General features: G+C 59.9%; 6 protein-coding genes across 6 annotated transcripts; 2 read left to right on the top strand and 4 right to left on the bottom strand.

Annotated features, from left to right (window-relative positions):
- Positions 1 to 300: 300 nt before the first annotated feature.
- On the bottom strand, positions 301 to 3,195 carry MFIFM68171_03799 (Multidrug resistance regulator 1; the record flags this gene model as incomplete). The annotated part of the gene is made up of 4 exons (XM_071059220.1): positions 301 to 1,186; positions 1,252 to 1,937; positions 2,111 to 2,965; positions 3,019 to 3,195. 4 exons carry the CDS (start codon positions 3,193 to 3,195, stop codon positions 301 to 303), a joined length of 2,604 nt encoding a protein of 867 aa, XP_070915321.1.
- Positions 3,196 to 3,913: 718 nt separating this feature from the next.
- Positions 3,914 to 5,029, bottom strand: pyrG (orotidine 5'-phosphate decarboxylase; the record flags this gene model as incomplete). Its single annotated transcript, XM_071059219.1, has 1 exon — positions 3,914 to 5,029. One exon carries the CDS (start codon positions 5,027 to 5,029, stop codon positions 3,914 to 3,916), a length of 1,116 nt encoding a protein of 371 aa, XP_070915320.1.
- A 2,742-nt stretch (positions 5,030 to 7,771) lies between these two features.
- On the top strand, positions 7,772 to 8,809 carry pis1 (phosphatidylinositol synthase 1 (CDP-alcohol phosphatidyltransferase1); the record flags this gene model as incomplete). The annotated part of the gene is made up of 3 exons (XM_071059218.1): positions 7,772 to 7,925; positions 7,977 to 8,353; positions 8,420 to 8,809. The coding sequence occupies 3 exons, from the start codon at positions 7,772 to 7,774 to the stop codon at positions 8,807 to 8,809; spliced, it is 921 nt and encodes a 306-aa protein (XP_070915319.1).
- Positions 8,810 to 9,764: 955 nt separating this feature from the next.
- Positions 9,765 to 10,664, top strand: SEC65 (signal recognition particle subunit; the record flags this gene model as incomplete). Its single annotated transcript, XM_071059217.1, has 1 exon — positions 9,765 to 10,664. The coding sequence occupies one exon, from the start codon at positions 9,765 to 9,767 to the stop codon at positions 10,662 to 10,664; it is 900 nt and encodes a 299-aa protein (XP_070915318.1).
- Positions 10,665 to 10,934: 270 nt separating this feature from the next.
- On the bottom strand, positions 10,935 to 15,002 carry RO3 (Dynactin, 150 kDa isoform; the record flags this gene model as incomplete). The annotated part of the gene is made up of 4 exons (XM_071059216.1): positions 10,935 to 14,227; positions 14,295 to 14,379; positions 14,448 to 14,546; positions 14,601 to 15,002. The coding sequence occupies 4 exons, from the start codon at positions 15,000 to 15,002 to the stop codon at positions 10,935 to 10,937; spliced, it is 3,879 nt and encodes a 1,292-aa protein (XP_070915317.1).
- Positions 15,003 to 15,801: 799 nt separating this feature from the next.
- Positions 15,802 to 18,388, bottom strand: RFG1 (slightly ste11-like protein; the record flags this gene model as incomplete). The annotated part of the gene is made up of 2 exons (XM_071059215.1): positions 15,802 to 17,933; positions 18,100 to 18,388. 2 exons carry the CDS (start codon positions 18,386 to 18,388, stop codon positions 15,802 to 15,804), a joined length of 2,421 nt encoding a protein of 806 aa, XP_070915316.1.
- Positions 18,389 to 18,844: the final 456 nt, after the last annotated feature.

The raw sequence follows: 18,844 nt of genomic DNA, 5'->3' as shown, positions 1-18,844 counted from the left end.
GATGTCTGCGGACGCTCAAGAACCACACAAGATCCATACTCCCCGCCAAGGACCGCCAAGAGTAGCTAAGTTTAACCAAGCATTTTGACGTCGACGGCCGTAGATCGGACTAGACTCCGCACAAGCCTCGATCATGATCAGGAAATACTTAATCCCGTCTATAATGGAAAAATCCATCTAAAGCACAATCGTTCTCATCCCCCTTTTGCTCATATCGCCATTCAAAACAACAACTCTTGCCAGACCTGGCAGAAATCCTTGCCGATTCCCAACGCCAGCCGCACGCTGGTATCTAACCCTTCAAAGAACATTGTAATGGTTCAACAAGTTCCACACGCTATCGTCCCCAAAGCATCCTTCAAAATGGCAAAAGCCCTGAGGCGGAGGCAACTGCTCCGGCGTCATCGGAGCTCCTATGATGGGACAGATTTCTATTCCGTTCCCCATCCCCGCCTCCATCAAGCCACCCGCAGTCGGATCGAAAGTCCTATTGGCATCCCCGTCCGCCCCATGAGGGCTCAGGCCCAAAGACCCAGCAAGATCGTTGTAAATCAAGTCGCTCGTCGCGTAGATTGGCTGTAAACTGGCCCAGTCAAAGTCGCTTGGCAGGCACAGGTCGAACGCTCCTCCTCCCCCTCCGCCGCCGCCGCTGGTGGTGGTATTGGTGTCAGAGAAGAAATCCGGTGTGGTGCCCGAAGTGAGGGTCCCGTTACTTCCGCTCCCGCTGGAGAAGGCGCTGTCTCGGTGCAAAATTGAATGACCGGCTTGCGACTGCTGCGGAGGGGAGGCCTCCTGTACTGCGGGCAGGTGTGCGCAGCCCGTCGAGGACGACGATTTAAAGGGTGTGTTGTCCCAAAACTGCAAGGGATTACCACCAAACCTACTTCCGCCGCGACCGTTACAGTCGGGTGGGTTGGACGACGACGGCGCTGCTGAAGCAAGGATCGCCCGTACCGTCTGCCCCGATATCCCCAGCGAGTTTTTCAGCCGTAGATAGATGGCGTGTAGCACGCCGAGGGCAGCTTTCGCCAGCGAGTTGCGCGCCGACATGGCCTCGAAGCGCTCGACAGCCCATTTGAAGTGCTGCAGCGCTTTCTGCACAAGTTCGGGATGCTCCTTTGGGAAGAGGATGTAAATCGACGCCATCAGGACGATGGCGTCAAACGTGCCGAAGAAGAGGGAGAATCTACAGTCACATGGTCAGCTCTCGTGCTCAATCCATCCAGCCATTCATCATTAGGAATCACTTACGTCTTGTACATCTGCGGTTTGAGTGCCATGAAAAACAGCCTCTGCGTATGCAGCATGTCCAGGCTCGCCTTCAACGCCTCGGTCCGGCTCTTCGGCCGCGTAAAGATGTACGGCCGATGCAGCGCCATCAGCGCGAACGACGACATCTGGGGCATGAGGACGCGCGAAATCGGCAGCCAGTAGCAGTCGGGCACCGCATCAAACCGCGTGTCCGGGTTCTCCAGCCTAAAGTAAGCTGGCATGCGGGCCTCGAGGTCCAAGAGCTCCTTGTGCACCTTTTCCACCCGCCCAAAGTCCTTTGGACACGGTCCTTCCTTTTCCATCTCCATAATCTCCTGGAGCGGGGCGATGAGGTAGTGCCCCCAGATCGCCCTCGTCAGCGGCGTAGGCGGTTCATCCTCGGTCCTGGGCAACACCGGCGTCCTGGACCTGTCTCTCGGGTCCGGCGCATCCACAGGCAGCGAGGCCGACGCCGTGTTGAGAGTGATCGTCGTCGGGCGCCCAAGCACACACGCCATGTGCACATCCCACATGACAAGCGTCATCCACACCCTCCGACGGTGCTGAATCTCCCACTGGTTCTCCAGCACCGCCTCGGCACTATCCCCCCGGGGCTTCGGGTCTAGCGCGTCCCGGTGCAGCCCGATCTCCTGCGCATCCCGAATCGCCGAGCCGATAGCATGCCACTGCCCACCACCACCAGCATCGTCATCATCAGCACCACCTCCAACTACAAAATTACCGACCGCCATCCTCAAGAGGGAAGGCGAGAGGAGACGGAGACGGAGAGGGAGAGGGGGAGAGAAGAAGGAAAAAAAAAAAAAAAAAAAAAAAAAAAAAAAAAAGGGGCACGACTCACCGACTCGGTAACCAGGCCGAGATACTTCAGCACGGCGCCCCTGACCCAGCCGGCGAGGACGTTGTTGAGGCCCATGCCGCGCTTGCCCAGCAGGGCCAGCACCTCCATGCCGACGTCGCTGTACTCGCCCGCCAGGTCGTCGAAGCTCATGCCGCCGGCGTACTTGAGGCCTGCCAGCTCCTCCTCCTCCTCGGACCCCTCCGCCACCTGCAGCGCCACCGCCAGCACCTGGAACACCAGGCCCGGGAACGCCCGCATCTCGGTCGGCAGCTGGTCCGGGTGCGCCAGCGTCGCGAACGGCGTCTCGTACCATTGCTCGAGCTGCGCGTTGAAAGTCGCGGCGTCGAGCGCGTAGTACTGCCAGTTGAAGTGGCGGAAGTAGATGGACGCGAGGGTGGTGATGTACTTGCGCGCCGGGAGCTGGCGGACGAGGGACTTGTAGCGCTGGCTGGAGAGGTTGTTGGAGGCGGAGCGGGAGGGGCATTGCAGGGTGGTGGTGAGGGGTTGGGCGTCCGGGTGGGCGCCGTCGATGCGGGAGAGGAACGTCAGGGTGTTGGAGGCCGAGGCCGAGGCCGGGGTGTAGCCGAAGGTGGGGAGGTTGTTGTTGTTGTTGTTGTCATTGTTGTTTTTGGTGTTGCTATTGTCGTTGTAGTCCGAGCGGGCGGGTTTGGTGGTGTCAGTGTCGTCGTCTTCTGGGGACATGGTGGCTCTCCCGGTGGCGGCTCTCCCGGTGGCGGTGGCGGCGTGCTTGTCGTGCTTGTCGTGCTGGCGGGCGGTTGGGGCGCCGGTCTCATACTTGCAGGCGCTCTGCTTGTTGCGCGAGACGCAGTTTGCGCAGGGAAGCTTGCGGTCGCACTGCGCGCGTATCAGTGGCCTAGTCCATTTCGCGGGGAAGCTCCCATCAGCACCTTTTGCTTCCTTCGGTGGCACTCGGTACATGAGATGACTATTCTCCTCCGCTTGCGCGGTGGAGGCCTGGCGTTTTCCCTGGCGTTTTCCCCGGCAGCTTCGTGAATCGCGCCGGCTGCCTCGGCCCAGTCGGCGCTGGCGGGCGGTGGCCCGTCATCCGGACTGCTCGAGGACATTTGAAGTTCCAAGGGGAGAGCGAGTCGGGGACTGGAGGGGCGATTCTCACGGTAGGGTTAGGGGTCCTTGAAGCGTAGCACGCTGCGTAAGACTGCTAGTCGATACTACTTGGTTGGTGCCCATGCCGAAATCCGCCGCGAGAAATGCCATCCTCCTTGGGGAGCTTGCCCATGTTACATGTAAGCTTGGTAAGCGTCCCCCGATCCCAGTTCTAGGAGTGGGGGCACTGGCAACGGTCCCCCCTTGTCGCCAAGCATCTTCCCGCCCCGCGGTCCCGGTAACCGTTATTACCTAAAGACCGTTAACCCCAGGGCGCACTTGCACAGCCCTCTCGGATCTCGGTGCACTAACATGAATGTTTAGGGCCGGCCGGGGCTAGCATCAAGTGCCGTGCCACTCCGGACCCGACAGCGCAGGGCAGTACATATACATCAATATCCATGTAAATATGCAGCGCGCCGATAGAGCCTTGTTCTGTCAAGCATGTCAATGCTAGGTTGCACAGCAGACGCGTCTAATGGCGCCAAAAAAAAAAAAAAAAAAAAAAAAATAAAGGGTAAAAAAACACAAGAAAACAAAGTCCCCCCTCAGCTCCCATCCTTGTTCTACCCGTTTCCGTGCACTCCCCATCGCCTCCGCTTTTCAAACACCTGCTCTTGTCCAATTTGCGTCATCCTTATTTGCTTGCCTCATACATGGACAACCGGGCATACCTCCTCACGCCAGGCGCGCCAAATAGGCCTTCCACGCTTTCCTCCTGTACCGCTCCGCCTCGGAGGGCGGGTCGCCGGCCGAGATGATGCCGCGGCCCACAATGACAATGTCGGTGCCGCATTCGACGATGAGTTTCTCGGGCGTGTTGTACTGTTGCCCGAGGCCGTCGCCCTCGATCGGCCCGTTCTCCTCCTCGCCTGGCGGCGGCAGCTTGCAGCCAGGCGTCATGTGCACAAAGTTGTCCTCGGGGCCCGAGTTGAGGCACTGCTGAGCCACGTAGCCCATGACAAACCCCTTGTGCTCCCGTGCCGCCTCGACGCAGGCCTGCGTGTAGTCGCTGGTCATGAGGCAGCCCTTGGACGACATCTGCGCCAGTAGCAAGAGGCCGCGGTCGACGGGCGCCTCCTCGATGCCCGGGAACACGGCGTCGTCGCCCGGTGCGTTCGACTTGGACAGCCGCGGCGAGTCGGCCGGCTCAAACGATTGCTGTGTGACCGTCGTGATGGAGACGATGCTGCCTTTCCTGTCCTCGACCTCTCTGGCGGCGGCTGCGGCGGCGGCGGCCCTTTGCTGTTCCTTGGCGTCGCCCGGCTCCTCGCCGTCGTCAAACTGGTCCGAGACCGGGGTGCCGACCGTGACGGACGTCTTGACCTCGTAGTGGATACGTTCCTTCCACTTTGCGGCTGCCTCGGCCATAGCCCGGACCATGTCCTTGCCCGCGTCGATGTTGGCGTTGGTAATGTGGGCCCACTCTATTATGCGGGCCGTGCCGGCCGTGTACTGCATCTGCACCGTCTTGCCAATGTCGACAAACTTGCGGTCCTCAAAGATGAGGAAGCCGTGTTTCCTGGCCAGCGCGGCCAGCTTGGCGCCCGTGCCCGTCTGCGGGTTGTAGTCCCACCCCGAGATCAGGTCGTAGTGCGTCTTGAGCACCACGATGGACGGGCCAACCTTGTCCGCGAGCGTCAGCAGCTCGCGAGCTGTCGTGACGTCGGCGCTGAGGCAGAGATTGGACGCTTTGACGTCCATAAGCCGGTAGAGGTACTGGGAGAGCGGGTGCGTGGCATGTTTCGCCCGCTCGGCGAACGGCTGAGCTCGAGTCGGATGGCGAGACGCCATCTTGTGCTGTCAGTGTTGCCGTCTCGTGGCGGTCAGGGGCGTGAAATGGCAGGGTGTCGACGGAAGATGCAGCGAGGGAGGCGAGACTGCTCTCGACTCTTGACAGGTGGCCTGGCAACGGATATATACTATGCTGGCAGCGCCCCACAGAAGTGCAAATGTGTCCGAAGTGGCGACGTGTTGGCAACTAGTGACGCCACGAGAAAGTGTTGCTGTTGTGGCGCGTTGTCGATGTTCACAGCAGAAGAAATGGGCACACTAGACCAGGGGTGACGTCGAGCGATCCTCTTTTTTAGGTTTAGCCACTGTACGCGTCGTGCAGACCAGGGAGTAAAGACCGGGGAGCGCTGCGGACGATGTCGACTACCGAGCGAAGAAAAGGGGGTGCTGTCGGGAGGGCGAGGGGCTTTTGCTGGCCCTGAAGGGTTTGGAGTAGGTAGGTATGTGTAGCGGGTCCAGTGCGCCGGATAGCGGGATGCGAACTTTTGTGAACCCCGCAGGCGGAGGCGCTTTTTCGGGGAAGCAGAAGAGCGGAGCTTTCCAGAGCTGAAAAAAAAAAAGGGGGGGAGGGGAGAGAAGACCGCCCAGAAGCAAAACGATCAACGGACCCCCAACGCCTCTTATACCAAGACGCATCGGCGAGTCCCGACTGCCAAGTTGGGTAGTTGGTAGTGGAAGGCCACAGACATTCATCAAACGGGCAAAGTAGCCGAGCATCAGCTGGGCAAGCAGAGGGCTGTCATCCCAGCAGGAGGTCGGCCTTGGCGCAGAACCAAAATCGGACAATGGGACGATGGAATGCAGAACAGCTTGCTCGGCACGGCCGTGTTGGGCAGGCTGAGTCAAAGTTGGAGCCGCTGCGGGAGAGGAAATAAGGAGTACGGAACAATACAAAAAGCAATCCAGACCCGTCCCGTTCCCCAGCCGGCGCTGAACCCCCGGCGGGAACACCACCCTTGGCTAGCGTAGGGGTCCTCTGTTAAGCCCTGGTCTTCGTGGGCTGGGGTGTGCACGGGCGGGACCAATCCTTCAGCCCTGGTCAGCCCAGAACTCCAGTGTTCTCACAGTTCGTGGCTCTACACTACGCGTCATTCACCGGTGTACTGTACATAAGTACCTACGTAAATACGCACATACGTACATATACACACACACACACACACACACACACACAGAATTACTAGGATCGGAACGAAAGCATGCGGGTGATGTCTCAGAAGTCGCGCAACACAATGGGAGCTAACTTTGGTAGCACAATAATAATTGTGACACTGTGCAACCATGGGAGCGCAGCGTTCTCCGCCCAGACGGGCGACTGTTGGACCGTGCCCGCTCAGTTCCCGCAGCGCAATGATCGACTGTAACATGACTTGTCGTGTTGGCGGTTTGAGCACTTGATGAGGTCGGCTGCGATGGGTTACACTGCAATGAGACCGAAGGAGGAGAGCTCGGTTGAGACTCACAGCCCCACCATCCCATCGCGCGGTGCGTTGACAAGGCAGGTCGCAGATGGCGCACCAGTGGCCGCATCTTTTGATCTGCTTGGAAGCGCCCGGAGCACATTCCGGGTGGGGAATTCGAGATGGCGCTCGGCGCAGCAACTCTGCATCGGTTGCTTCTTGCGACCGTGGTGTGTTCATATTGGTAGGGCTCAATGCAAATGCAGGCACGGACCTCATCGGTCGGCCGGCGCGCACAATCGCCGCATGACAAAGCCGCGCCTTCGAGAAGAGATGAACCCGGATCGAAGTCAGCATGAACCGCGATCAGCAGCTAGCATCGCCCATCACGCAGTCTCAGGAGCTTCTAGAGCCATCGCTCCTGAGACTGAACCCACCACATGTCTTATAATTAAACCCTGGGAGGCGACTTCGAGGCACCGGGCAATCAACATCGCACTACGCCCCACACAACTGCGGCCCGCTCACGGATTCATGCGCCGCGACGCCTCAGTCCGGATCCTCTGAGGGCAGGGACCGCGCCGCAAGGATGTTGGAGCTTCCCGAGTTCCATTGAACAGACGGGCCCAGTGTATATGCCCCTGCAAAGGGGTCATGTGAAGGGCCCTTCGGAGTCGATTACCGCATTCGAGCTTGCGACCAACCACATGTCCGATATGGCATCTTAAACGCAGAGCGCGAGGCACCGCAGAACCCCCAAGCTCTGGGCCCTGGCGCCGAGGATGTTCCGTCAAGTGTTGAATGGGGGCTGCTGCCGGCTCGCCGTTTGCTAGCGTCCGGCACGGCACATTCTCTGACGGCGAGAAGCCAAACGGTGGACGAGGTGAGCATGTGGGGCTCCCTTAACAAATTATGTAGTGTACATAGAGTAGTTTAATCACAGCCTCTTATCGGGATTCCCTTGGCGTCCGCAATCGAGGCTTGGCTTTTAGATTGATGCCAGAAAGCCGGGTCCAGTTGCATGCCACGCTCATCATCATCATCGCCATCGCGTGCTGTCCACCCCGAGACCCCGACGGCTCATCTCAGTCTTCCCGGCCTCGTCCTCAACGACGTCTCCGTTCGTCCATTCGCATGCAACCAAACCTCCCGCCCAAACCTGCGAAAGAGTTGGATTTCTCGCTGTCTACACGGACCATTGTTGCATCCCGGCCGTTCCGGAACATTCGGGACCCGCCATCGAAGCCCATTTTCGGAAAATAGGTACCTCGACCACGGTGATAGAACCTCGGACAGCAATCTTGAGTGTACCGGATGGTTGATGCAGGCACAACGCATCACCATGGCTGAAGCAAAGACTCGCCGTCAGAAGCAGCAGCAAGGGGAGAAGGCTGCGCAGAGCGCTAGCGGCAATGGGAGTGCCCATGTCGACCCGAGGGACCTCGGCGACGACGAGCCCCACGAGAACATTTTCCTGCTCTGGCCCAATATCATCGGTACGAATCGCGGATTGCATTCTGTGCGCATCGCATACTAACCCGACACAGGCTACTCGCGCATCGTCCTCGCCGTCGCCTCGCTCTACTACATGCCGCTGCACCCACGCACCTGCACGCTGCTCTACAGCGTCTCGTGCTTGCTCGACGCCCTCGACGGCTACGCAGCCCGATACTTTGAGCAGTCGACGCGTTTCGGCGCCGTGCTCGACATGGTGACGGACCGCTGTACGACGGCCTGCCTGCTCGTCTTCTTGTCGTCGGCCTTCCCCCGCTGGGCCATCCTTTTCCAGGGCCTCATCTCGCTCGACTTGGCGAGCCACTACATGCACATGTACGCGACGCTGGCCATGGGCGGCGCCGAGAATAGCCACAAGAATGTCGACAAGTCGCGGAGCAGGATCCTGTCGCTGTACTACACCAACAAAGTTAGTCGGCCCCCTTTGCAATTTCAAACCCCTCCCCCGCCAACTGACCCCACTTCCGTCGTACAGAATGTCCTGTTCGTAGCATGCGCCCTCAACGAAGCCTTCTTCATCGCGCTCTACTTACTCTCCTTCTCCTCCCCGCTCCTGTCCCCGTCCCTGCTCCAACAGGTCCCCAACGCGGCCGCCGACGCCATCCACCAGGGCGCCCAGGTCAACTCGTCGCTGCTCCGGCAGATCTTCACCAACCCCTACAGCGCGGGCGCGCTCGAACTCGCCCGTGCCAACAAGATGGATAGCTTCTGGCCTTGGGTCCTTGCCGGCGTCAGCTTCCCCGTCATGGCCCTGAAGCAGATTATCAACGTGGTGCAGCTGGTGAAAGCGAGCAAGTGGCTGGCCGAGGGTGACGTCAGGGCGCGGAGGGCGCAGGGATTACCAAGGAAGAAGAAGACGGCCTGAGCGGGATTGAGAGTTTCGTGTTTGTGTGTGTATACTGCGTAAGGATAAGGAGGATATGTGGGACGGGTGCCTGCCTCCAACCGGAAGTATCCGGGTGTAAGTTATGGAGAGGCTGTTGTGGATTGGGATAGGGTGTGCTTCCCTGGTATTTTTGCATGGGCTCCGGTAAGGGGTCACTTTTGGGCGTTTCATTGGACCGGATGGACGGGGAACAGCATCGAGTACAGGCGGGAGCTTGTGCCAAAACGGGGGCGGTCCTGATCGTGAGCTGAGAGTGCTGGGTTGACGGTCTGGTCCCTCACTGATATTTACTTGCGTATCTACACGTACTGGGTAATTCTTCCTTTTCTCTTCATTCATACTTGTACATGTATATACAAATCTTGATAGGTCTTCCCATTGGAACTTTCTGGGGCTGTTCTGACCGCTATTTTGCTCTCGGAGCTTGTCTCTAGTGTACTAGAACCCCTGACTGTTGGAATAGGCAAATTCCCAACCGGAAAGCAACCCAGAGCACTCGAGGAGCCGATCAGCATTGACTTGCCCGGAGGCTTCTGGGATCTCCGCGGACGATTCGGAACAATGCCGCAACCAATGTTGCAGGAGGATGATGGGTTCCTGCCGATCTTAATGATGTTGTCTATCTGGAGTGTTGAGGTTTACGAGTGCCTGGATCTGGAGACATAAACTTGTACTGTGCCAAGTACAACTGGTCGAGCCGGGCAACTGCCAGCAACTGCACAGGGCAATTTCCGGAACCTTTGCTCTAAGAGGGTACAGTACCGTACACTATAATACATACCTACCCCACAAACTATTGAGTCGGGAGGAAGCACAGGCCACATGTTAACCAGGACCCCACTGTGCACCTTACCCAAGCAGCATTTCCTCCAGCCCACTTACTTCGATCCCCCACAATTCCCGTTGTCCACAACGCCACACCAGAACGTCAACCATGTCCCATCCGCGAGTAGAAGAAGTCTCGGACAGCGACGTCGACATGTCCGACCCCTCCGAGGGCGACATTGACGATTTCGTCGAAGCCGACATCATGCGCCGAGTCGACGGCAGCGGCAGCGGCAGCGGCAGCAAGAAACCCACTCCCCAACAACGGCAACAGCAACAGCAACAACAACCACCTCCGCAACCAAGACAGCCACCCTATCCCACCCCGCACGCCCAGCCGCAGGGCTACCCGCAGATGCACACCACCACCGACGACACGGCCTACAAGAGCTACCAGTGCCTGTACCCGGTGTACTTCGACGCGGGGCGGTCGCGGGCCGAGGGGCGGCGCGTGCCGCGGGCGCTGGCCGTCAAGAACCCGCTGGCGACCGAGATCGTGCACGCCTGCGCCAACCTGCGCCTGCAGACCGTGCTGGAGGCCGGCAAGCTGCACCCCAAGGACTGGGCCAACCCGGGCCGCGTCAAGGTCAACCTCCGCGGCAGCGAACAGGCGACGACGACGACGGCGACCAAGATTAAGAATAAGCACCACCTTTACATCCTGGTAGCTAAGCACCTCCGCGCGCACCCCACCACCGACGCGAGCCCCGCGCTGCGAGTCGTGGTGCGCGGGGCGCCGCCGCCGCCCACGCTCGAGGAGGGGGAGAAGTGGCCGCGTCCGGCGGTGCCGCGGGGTTGGAAGATGAACGAGCTGCTGCCCTACTACAGTCCGGCGATGACCGGGGGAGGGGTGAGTGAGAATTTCCTGAAGGATATGATGAAGGAGATGGGAGGGGTGGCCGGGGGAGGGGATATGGCTAGTTTGTTGGGGGGGGCGGCGTCGGCGGCTGGGGGTTCGGGGAGTGGAGGGGGCGGCGGGGGGAAGAAGGGAAAGGGGAAGGGGAGGTAGTGATGGGTTGGGGGGGGGGGGGGGGGGGGTTGTGGGAAAAGGACGGAGAGAGGGAAGGCGGGAGAAAAGCATAGTGGCATTATTCTTCGTCGGTGTGGGGAGATGTGGGAGATATAGACGAGGCCCGGTATTTGCGTGATACCAAAATAGAAGAGAGCGAACCGACTCACAAATACTCTTGACATTACGGACACGCACACATCCTGCATCTCTATCGGGGTATATATCCTGAAGCCATACAACTTCTCCCACCCGGAATCTCGACGGTCTTCACACAACCAATCTTCCCTGCAACCCCTCCCACTCTCTCGATCCTACAATCTGCACTTCCCGCCCCAGTCCAGGAACAAACTTGCCGTCTTGCATCTCAGGCAGCCGTATCTGCAACCTAGCGGCGGCGGCCCTCCTCGCATCTCTCCCGGCGCCAGCAGGACCACCTGCCGCAGACCTGCCGCCCATCACCGCCCTCCCCTTCTTGACCACCGCATCCTGCCAGCTCCTCCAGGCAGCAAAGTCCTCCATCTGTCTCGCCGCATGGAACTGCGGCGTGCTCCTCGCCGGCTTCCACGCTACCTTGTCCTCGGGCAAGGCCGCCAGATCAAACACCTTTGCGCTCGCCGCCAGGTTGACCAGCTCGCCCAGGACAGCCTTGCTCTCGGCGATGACCATCGCCCGGCGCTGCTCCGCGGGCGACGGCGCCTTGGTCAGCGGCTCGGCGAGCCAGTCGTAGCTCGCCTGGTCGCGCAGCCTGGCGCGGCGGTTGTCCTCGCGCAGGTACCGCACGGCGGCCTGCAGGCCGTCAATCTCGCTCTTGAGCGCGTCCATCTCGCGCGCCGTGGCCACGGCCCGCTCCTGGCTCGCCCTGGCAGAGCCGCCGGCCTCGCCGCCTTCGGCCCCGCCCGCGACAACGCGGCTGTTGCTGGCGACCTGCTTCCACTTGTCGCGGTCCTGCTCGAGCGCCTTGAGCTCGCGGTCCTGGTTCCGGAGGCTTTCCGACAGGTTGGCGGCCTGCTCCTTGGCGAGCTCGATCTGGGCCTCGAGCTCGGTAATGCGCGAGGCCTTGGCGTTGGCGTCGCGCATGCGCGACTCGAGCGTCTCGATCTTGACTTGGGCCGTGCTGAGGTCCTCTTCGCGGAGGGCGATGGCGCGCCGGGCGTCGTTGATGTCGTCCTTGAGGCGCCGGACCTCAGCCTCGGCGTCGACGGGCACGTTCTTGAGTGCCTTGAGTTCTTGGCTACGGAGGAACCACGGTGCAAGACTGCGTTCGAACTCTTGCGTCTGGTCGAGGTCGGTGCTGACCGCGGCGAGGTCCGAGATCTGCGAGGTGACGACGCGCAGTTTGGTGAGGTAGGTCGAGAAGAGGTCGGCCTCGCTCGCGTTGAAAGCGGTCATCGCCGTCTCCTGGATGCATGTCTGCACCTCGGCATATGTGTACGGCTCCGCCCTGTCCTCTTGGTGCAGGAGTTGATGAAGGTCGAGGCCGATTCTCCGTGCCATGCCAGCCAGCTCTGCCGTTGCAGTCTCGCACTGCTCGAACGCCTCCAGAGTCTCGGGCAGGAGCGACAGCGATCGGTTCTTGAGATCTTCCAGAGCGCGAACCGTCTTGCCAGCAATGACCTTGGTGCTCCGCGTCTGGGTGACCACTCCTTCGGCCTTCTTTGAGAAGTACTGACTCAGCTCGTCCTCGTCCTCGTTTGGCGGCACCACCCTCTGGACCATGGCCCTCGTGGTCGCGAACGCGACGGCGGCAGACTCCAAGTGGCTCTGCATGAGCAGGGCTCGCATGTGGATGTCGTCAGCGAAGCTCTCCAGGTCGTTTGAGATGTGCACCTCGCCCAGGTGAGTCATGAGGGCAATCGTCCGCTGCAGCTCGGCCGCGCATTGTTTCTCTTTCAGGTCGTCACGCCTCAGACCGTCGATCCAGCCATTCAGCGCCCTCTCGACAGGCTCAAGCTCGTACAGAGCACCCTCATACTTGGCAAACTGCTCGAGCGAGCAGTGGCTGATGGCGTTGACAAAGCGGTCGCACATGCAAGAGACCCACGTGAGCTTGTCGATGGCATTGCAGCCCTCGAAAGTGTCGTCCTCGTGACCCGGGTGCGGCTGGCCGTTGACACGCTCCTTGATGAAACCGTTGAGCAGATTGGCCTTGAACGCCAGCCGCTTGAATCTCAGCAGCGCCAGGACCGAGTCTCTGTCGGTCTGGTAGCTGTCGGGCAGAAAGAGCTTGACAATTTCGAGGTGCTGCTCGGCTTCCTGAGCCTCCATACGACGCAGCTCCAGATCGATGGTCTTGACCTGGGCCTTGGCGGCCGAGATCTGCAGCTTCATGTTGAGATCCATCATGGCCCTGGACCGACTGTTCAGCTGCTCCGACTCGTTCTCCGTGACGGCGTGGGAAGCCCGCATGTCTTCGAGATCACTCTGCAGGCTGGTCACCAGCTCTCTAAATCTAGAGAGCGTGTATTCCATGTCCTCCATCGTCTCCCTCTGCTGGGCCGCCTGACGGATCTGCTCGGCGATGACGGCATCTTTGAGCTCAATCTCCTCCTGCATCTCCTTTTCGTTCTGGACATGGTTTATCTCGAGCTCGTCGTTGATTTCCTTGAGGGCCTCAAGATCGTCGATGACAGCCTTGAGCTCCTTGATCTCCTCAGACTGGTTCATGGTCTGCTCGGTAAGGCTCTCGATCAGGTCCTCGGCCCCGAGAGCATTGTTCAGCTGCTCCCGAAGATCCTCGACGGCGGCTTCCGTCTGCGCCAGGTTCTCTTTGCACGCCGTGTATTGCTCCTTGACTGTATCAAATTCGCGGAGGTCTTCCTCCAGGCCCTTGATCTGGTCTTTCAGCTCTTCTTCTTGCTCTTGCGACAGATCCCGAAGGCGTATCAAGGCCTCGCGAAGCCGCTCATTGTTTCTTTCCATCTGTAGCCAACCGGTGCTGGCCCTCTCCTCGGTCGACATGCCCTTGGTGAACTCGGCATTTTCCTCGCGCAGGATCTCCACCTCGAGTTCTAGCTCTTCGCTCTTTTGCTTGAGGGCATCGAGTTCAGCCTTGTAAACCTCTGCCATTTCTTCGGCCATCTCGCGATCGAGCGTGGCCAGCTCCATGGCCGACTCATGCTCGGCTTGTATCTCCTCTACATTGTAGAGGCGGGTCTCAGCCTCCTTCAGCTGCCGCTTGAGGTCGGCAATCTCCTGTTGCTGCGGCTGGTACTTGATCTGCAGAGTCTGGATGATCCTCTCAAACTTGTCCCTTTCGCCTTTGATTTTCTCCAGGCTGTTGAGCTTCTCGCGATCCTCGATCCTCTTCTTCTCGAGCACGCGGAGCTTAGCCTTGAGATCCTCAATCTCCTTGTTGGCAGCCGCGACGTTAAGCGAAGGACGTGACGGCGCAGTCCCCGTTGCCGGGGACCTGTTGGTCGTCGTCGTCGTCGGGGGCGTCGAACCGGCAAGTTTCTCCAGAGCCATGGTTCTCAATTGGACGGGGCTGGTCGGTTGCGGTGAGAGAATTTCTTCGTCGCTGCTCCTCCGCGGCGAATCCGTACTTCCACTACCCCGTTTGCCTACACCAGACAGAGAACTCGAGGACCCATGCCTGCCGCTAGCTGGACGGATCTGACCTGGCCTTACTGGCGCCGACGAAAGCCGCCCGCTCAAGGGCCGCATAGGGCCGCCTGTCCTTTGCGCAGGCGCAGCCGTGGCCTGGCGGGCTGGCCTGGCTGTCGGTATCGGTGGCGGCGCCATAGATGTCCGAGCCGTTGCGACACTAGGACGGGGTCTTACCCCGAGTCCGGGTTTGGCATTGGAGGGTGTGCCGGTTCGGGACGTGGCCGCGCTCGACGGCGCGGTGCCTAGCTGCTTCGTGGGAGACTTTGTCGGGGACTGCAGGAACCGAGGTTAAGCTTCTGGGCAGTAGCTGGAATCGGATGAGCTTACCCTGACACTGCCAGAGCGCGACTGCCTGGGAACCGGACTAGGGCTCGGGGCATTCAGACTCCTTCTCTTGTTCAGGCCCGAGTCAACAGGCCCCGAGCCACGGCCAGAGCCCGATGAAAACATGCTGCTCGGGCGCGACGTCGGCCTTCTGGCGGCGGGTCTCTGCGGCGGCGGTGGTTGGGCGATCACGGTCACGGTGGTCGGCCTCACAAACATGCCGTAGCCCATGGCGCAGTCAAAGTAGCGCTCGCCCTGGACGCTGCCGTCGTTCTTGCCCGAGCCGTCGTCGAGCTCGATGCCGACCCAGTCGCCCTGGGCGAAGGTTGTTTGGCCGACATAGCGGATGGTGCCATTGCGGCCGTCGCTCAGCTGGATCTTTTGGCCAACGGCTAGCTCTGTCATAATGGCGGCCGGCAGTGAGCGCGCATGCTCGGGTTGTCGATTTCAAAATTCGGTACCTCTGTATTGTTGATTGCGGTTGGAGATGTCGTCAAAAGGGTCCGCGTCAGGGATGCGTCGACGCGATTAGCTGGGGTTGCACAGCTGCTAGGACCCCTGTAAGTGGGACCTGGCAGCCTGTCACGTCTTGGCAAGAACCGTCGCATGCCGTACTGTACCCAGATATGTATTTACTGGGCACCGCTCTCGTCAGCCTGTTGAATCCGATGAATCCGATGAAGTCAAAATGCAGCCCGGTCAATGTCTGTTTGTACAAGCAGGACCGCAACCCGTATTGTTATTGCTCATTGATGTCTGCATGCCGTACAAGAATGCCCACTCAGTACGTTCCAGAGTATTGAACTTTTACACCAATCTCCCGACGGACGGGAACACCCAAGACAGTTCCCCGGATCTAATATGCACATCCAATGCCACAGGGAACATTCCGTTGACCGGTGGTCTGCTTCTTGGGTCTGCAATTTCGTAGCGTTCCGCGAACCACCCCTTGCTGCGCACCGTTGCCGTTTTCTATCATCATCTCCTGTCCAATTATCAGTGAAAGTCGAACGGGGGACTAACGAGGGAGCTATCTACACCAATGAGTACACCCGAGGAGAGCATCGACGAACTCGTAACATCAATCTAGAAGAACCTGATGAAGCATCATAACCAAAAAAAGAAAAAAAAAAAAGAAAAAGAAAAAGAAAAGAAAAGAAAAAGAAAAGAAAAGAAAAAGACAAGCCTACCTAATCAACCCAACTCAAAACTCCATCTGCCCAATCCCCATCCTCTCCGCCTTCACCCGTTGAACCCCCCAACCCCCGCTCCTCACCCACTCCACCACCTCAAACCCCAGCCTCCGTTCCATCTTCTCATCCACCACCACCTCCGCATCAAACGGCACGCCCACGGGCACGGGCACCTTGACCGCGATCAGGCCCGCGCTCTTGACCTCCACCCCTGCCCCTCCCATCTCCTCCCCAGGGAGGAATCCCCCACCGGCCCCACCACCACCACCACCAGCACCAACAGCAGCACCAACAGCAGCACCGGCAGCCGAGACCCCGGGGAACGCAGCTGGCTGAGAAGACGGGACGGGCGGCGAAGCGTACCAGGGACGCACGTAGACCACCAGGTCGGGCCCGGCCACGCCCCGCCACAGCGTCGCCATCCACTGCCAGTGGTCGACGGGCGCGTACGTGTCCGAGATGGGGATGGAGCAGGCCGAGCGGTCCGACAGGGTGAGGGAGTAGCCCGTGGGGAGGAGGGCGATGTGCAGCTTCCTGGCGGGGTTGTTCACGTGGGTATTATTCTTTGCGTGCATCGGGAGGGGGTGGCGGTCGGGGGTTGGCATTTGGATTTGGGAGTGGGGTTGGGAGAGTTCGGAGCGGGCAGAGGAGGAGGAGGAGGAGGACGAGGAGGAGGCCGAAGAGGTAGATGCGGTTCGAGGTTGGGCGGTGACGAAGCGGACCATGTCGGTGGATCTGGCGTGCCAGGTGGTGATGGTGTTGAGGTAGGCCGTGAAGGGGTTTGAGGTGAAGGTAGGAGGGTTGGTGATGCTTCCCTGGCGAGATTGTTGGAGCTGTGGCGGCAGCGGCGGCGGCGGCGGTGGTGGTGGCGGGGAGCGCTTGATATTCGCCATGGGCACATCCTCGGCCTGAGATGGCGCCGACGGATCCCCCCAGCACCGCACCTCCCAATCTGCCGACGCCGTCGTCAGCGCCCGCTCAATCACCCCCGCTACTTGCCGCAGGAGGCGGGCATCCGGCCCCTCCACGGCGATGATTGGGCCCCGGGGAGAGTCGGACGTCAAGGGCGGACTGATGCGCTCCAGCACACGTAACTTATTAATGTAGGATATGCTCATCACCATAGCCTCGACACTCAGCGCTTGGGCTTGGGCTTGGGCTTGGGCTTGGGCTTGGGCTTGGGTGGCGCCGTCGCGTTCACGGTAGTACCGCGGATTACCGCCGTACGAGCTTGGAATGACGGGCGGCGGGTTCAGGATCCCCAGCCCTGCTGCACCGGCACCTCCGCTCGGTCCAGCACTGGGTTCGCTCTCGGGAGATGTTGGCAGATGCGTCTGTAGCGGTGGCAGACGGAGGGATTCGTCAAATTCGGACGCCGGCCCGCCGCGAGATGGAGGATAATGCGGCATTGGGTGGGATGGGCGCGGCGGCGGGGGCATCGGGCTCGAGCTCGCTAGTGCGAGCACCGAAGATGGGCCCGGAAGTGGTCCATAGCCAGGGGCTGTCGGCCCTACCACAGAAGATTTACGGGGGTGATGTCCAGGGGCGAACGGTGGGGACGGCGACGGCATGGCGTGGAAGTTGTGGCAGCTGCCGGCGGCGTTGTACCGGCGGCGCTTAACTTCGGAGGCTGTTGCCATGCGTTCGTAATCCTCATTGATGTCGTACAAGCCGCCGGGCTCGCCGCTCTGGGAAGGGTCCCTCCAGTGCGGCCGGCTGCTTTTGCTCATGTCGCCTCTCGACGGAGTGGGATGCCGTCCAGAAGGAGAAGGGGTATAAGGGGGATGCACCGTCGCCTTGGCAGCTGTCGTCGTCAAGAAGGGTGTTGACGGCGTTCGCGGAGTCGCGATGTACCGCCCGCCGCACTTGGGGCACTTGTGCGGATCTTCACCCGGGGCTGCAAGGGGCGTCGACACCTGGGGTCCGCCCGCCTTGTTCCCGCGCCGCGGCTGGTAGCGGTAGTTCGGGTACTGCTGCTGGTGCCGCTGCTTCTCCTCCTCGGCAAGCCGTTTCCACTGATTCTTGTGCTCTTCAGGTTCGTCGCGCCACTGCTCGCCGATAATCTTTGAGATTTCCGGGTTGGCAAGTCCTGGGTGCTGCTGGACCACCTGCGCTTGCCGGTGTTGGCGGTAAAGAATGAAGGCTAATGGTGAAGAGTTGTGTTAGTCAATTACTCTAATGGTGAATTTTCCCATAATCAAGCGACGAAGGGCAGAAGGCAAAAACAAGAAGCAAACAGTATAACGGGGTGGGAGGCATGAATCGCCCCTTTTGACGGGCATAATGACAGCAAAAGAAGCAAGACATACCGTTTCGCGGACGGGGGACCTTCGGCTCCGGAGTGCAGAGACAAATCAGGCCGCTACTGGCGTCAAACGGCCGCGGGCTCGCCCTGCTAGGTGCGTTGAGAGTTAGGTTCTCGATCTTGGGACGGTTGGCCTCCTCGGTGTTGATAGAGCTGGCCCGCTTCCTACTTGTAGGTTTCTGATGAGATTCAGGGTGGGGGGTTGGGACAGACGGAGAGGGTAAAGGGGCCGCCGAGGAGGTCTCGGAACCTTGCTGTCTCGCCGGCACCGCTTCGACGGGTCTTGCAACCATGGCTGAGCGGGATAAGGGGCCAGCCGGCGCAGGGTGGTGCCGCTGCTGCGATGAAGTGGTTACGACTTCTGTCATTTTTTTTTTTCCCTCCTACCCAGGAGTGCAACGGGCGTTGCTGGCAAACGGAGGGATGTGCCAAAGAAAACGAGACCACACAACTCAGCTGTGGCCGAGAAGGCCTGTTCCGGTTCACTAGGGACCCAAACTGTGTGTCTCTCCTACGGCAGCAGGAGGAAGAAAGGAAGTATGTGAAGAGGGAAGGCGGAAAATTGCCTGTTTCAACGCCTCCATGAATAGTTAAGTCTGAGCTGGCTTTCTGGTTGGATTGTCTCCTTTGTGAGGCGTATCCCCAATAGTTCGCCGGCCGGACAATGATCCTGCCAACTGTGAATGACCTTATCATTGGCGCCCATGGTTGCTATTATGACAAGCGCGCAGGAGGCCGGGCCCAGAAGA

The sequence above is a fragment of the Madurella fahalii genome (genome assembly GCF_045866475.1).
Source record: "Madurella fahalii IFM 68171 DNA, scaffold_2, whole genome shotgun sequence".
Classification (NCBI taxonomy): Eukaryota; Fungi; Ascomycota; class Sordariomycetes; order Sordariales; genus Madurella; species Madurella fahalii.
The sequence above is the reverse complement of the archived record's forward strand: the minus strand, read 5'-3'. Positions and strand labels throughout refer to the sequence as shown.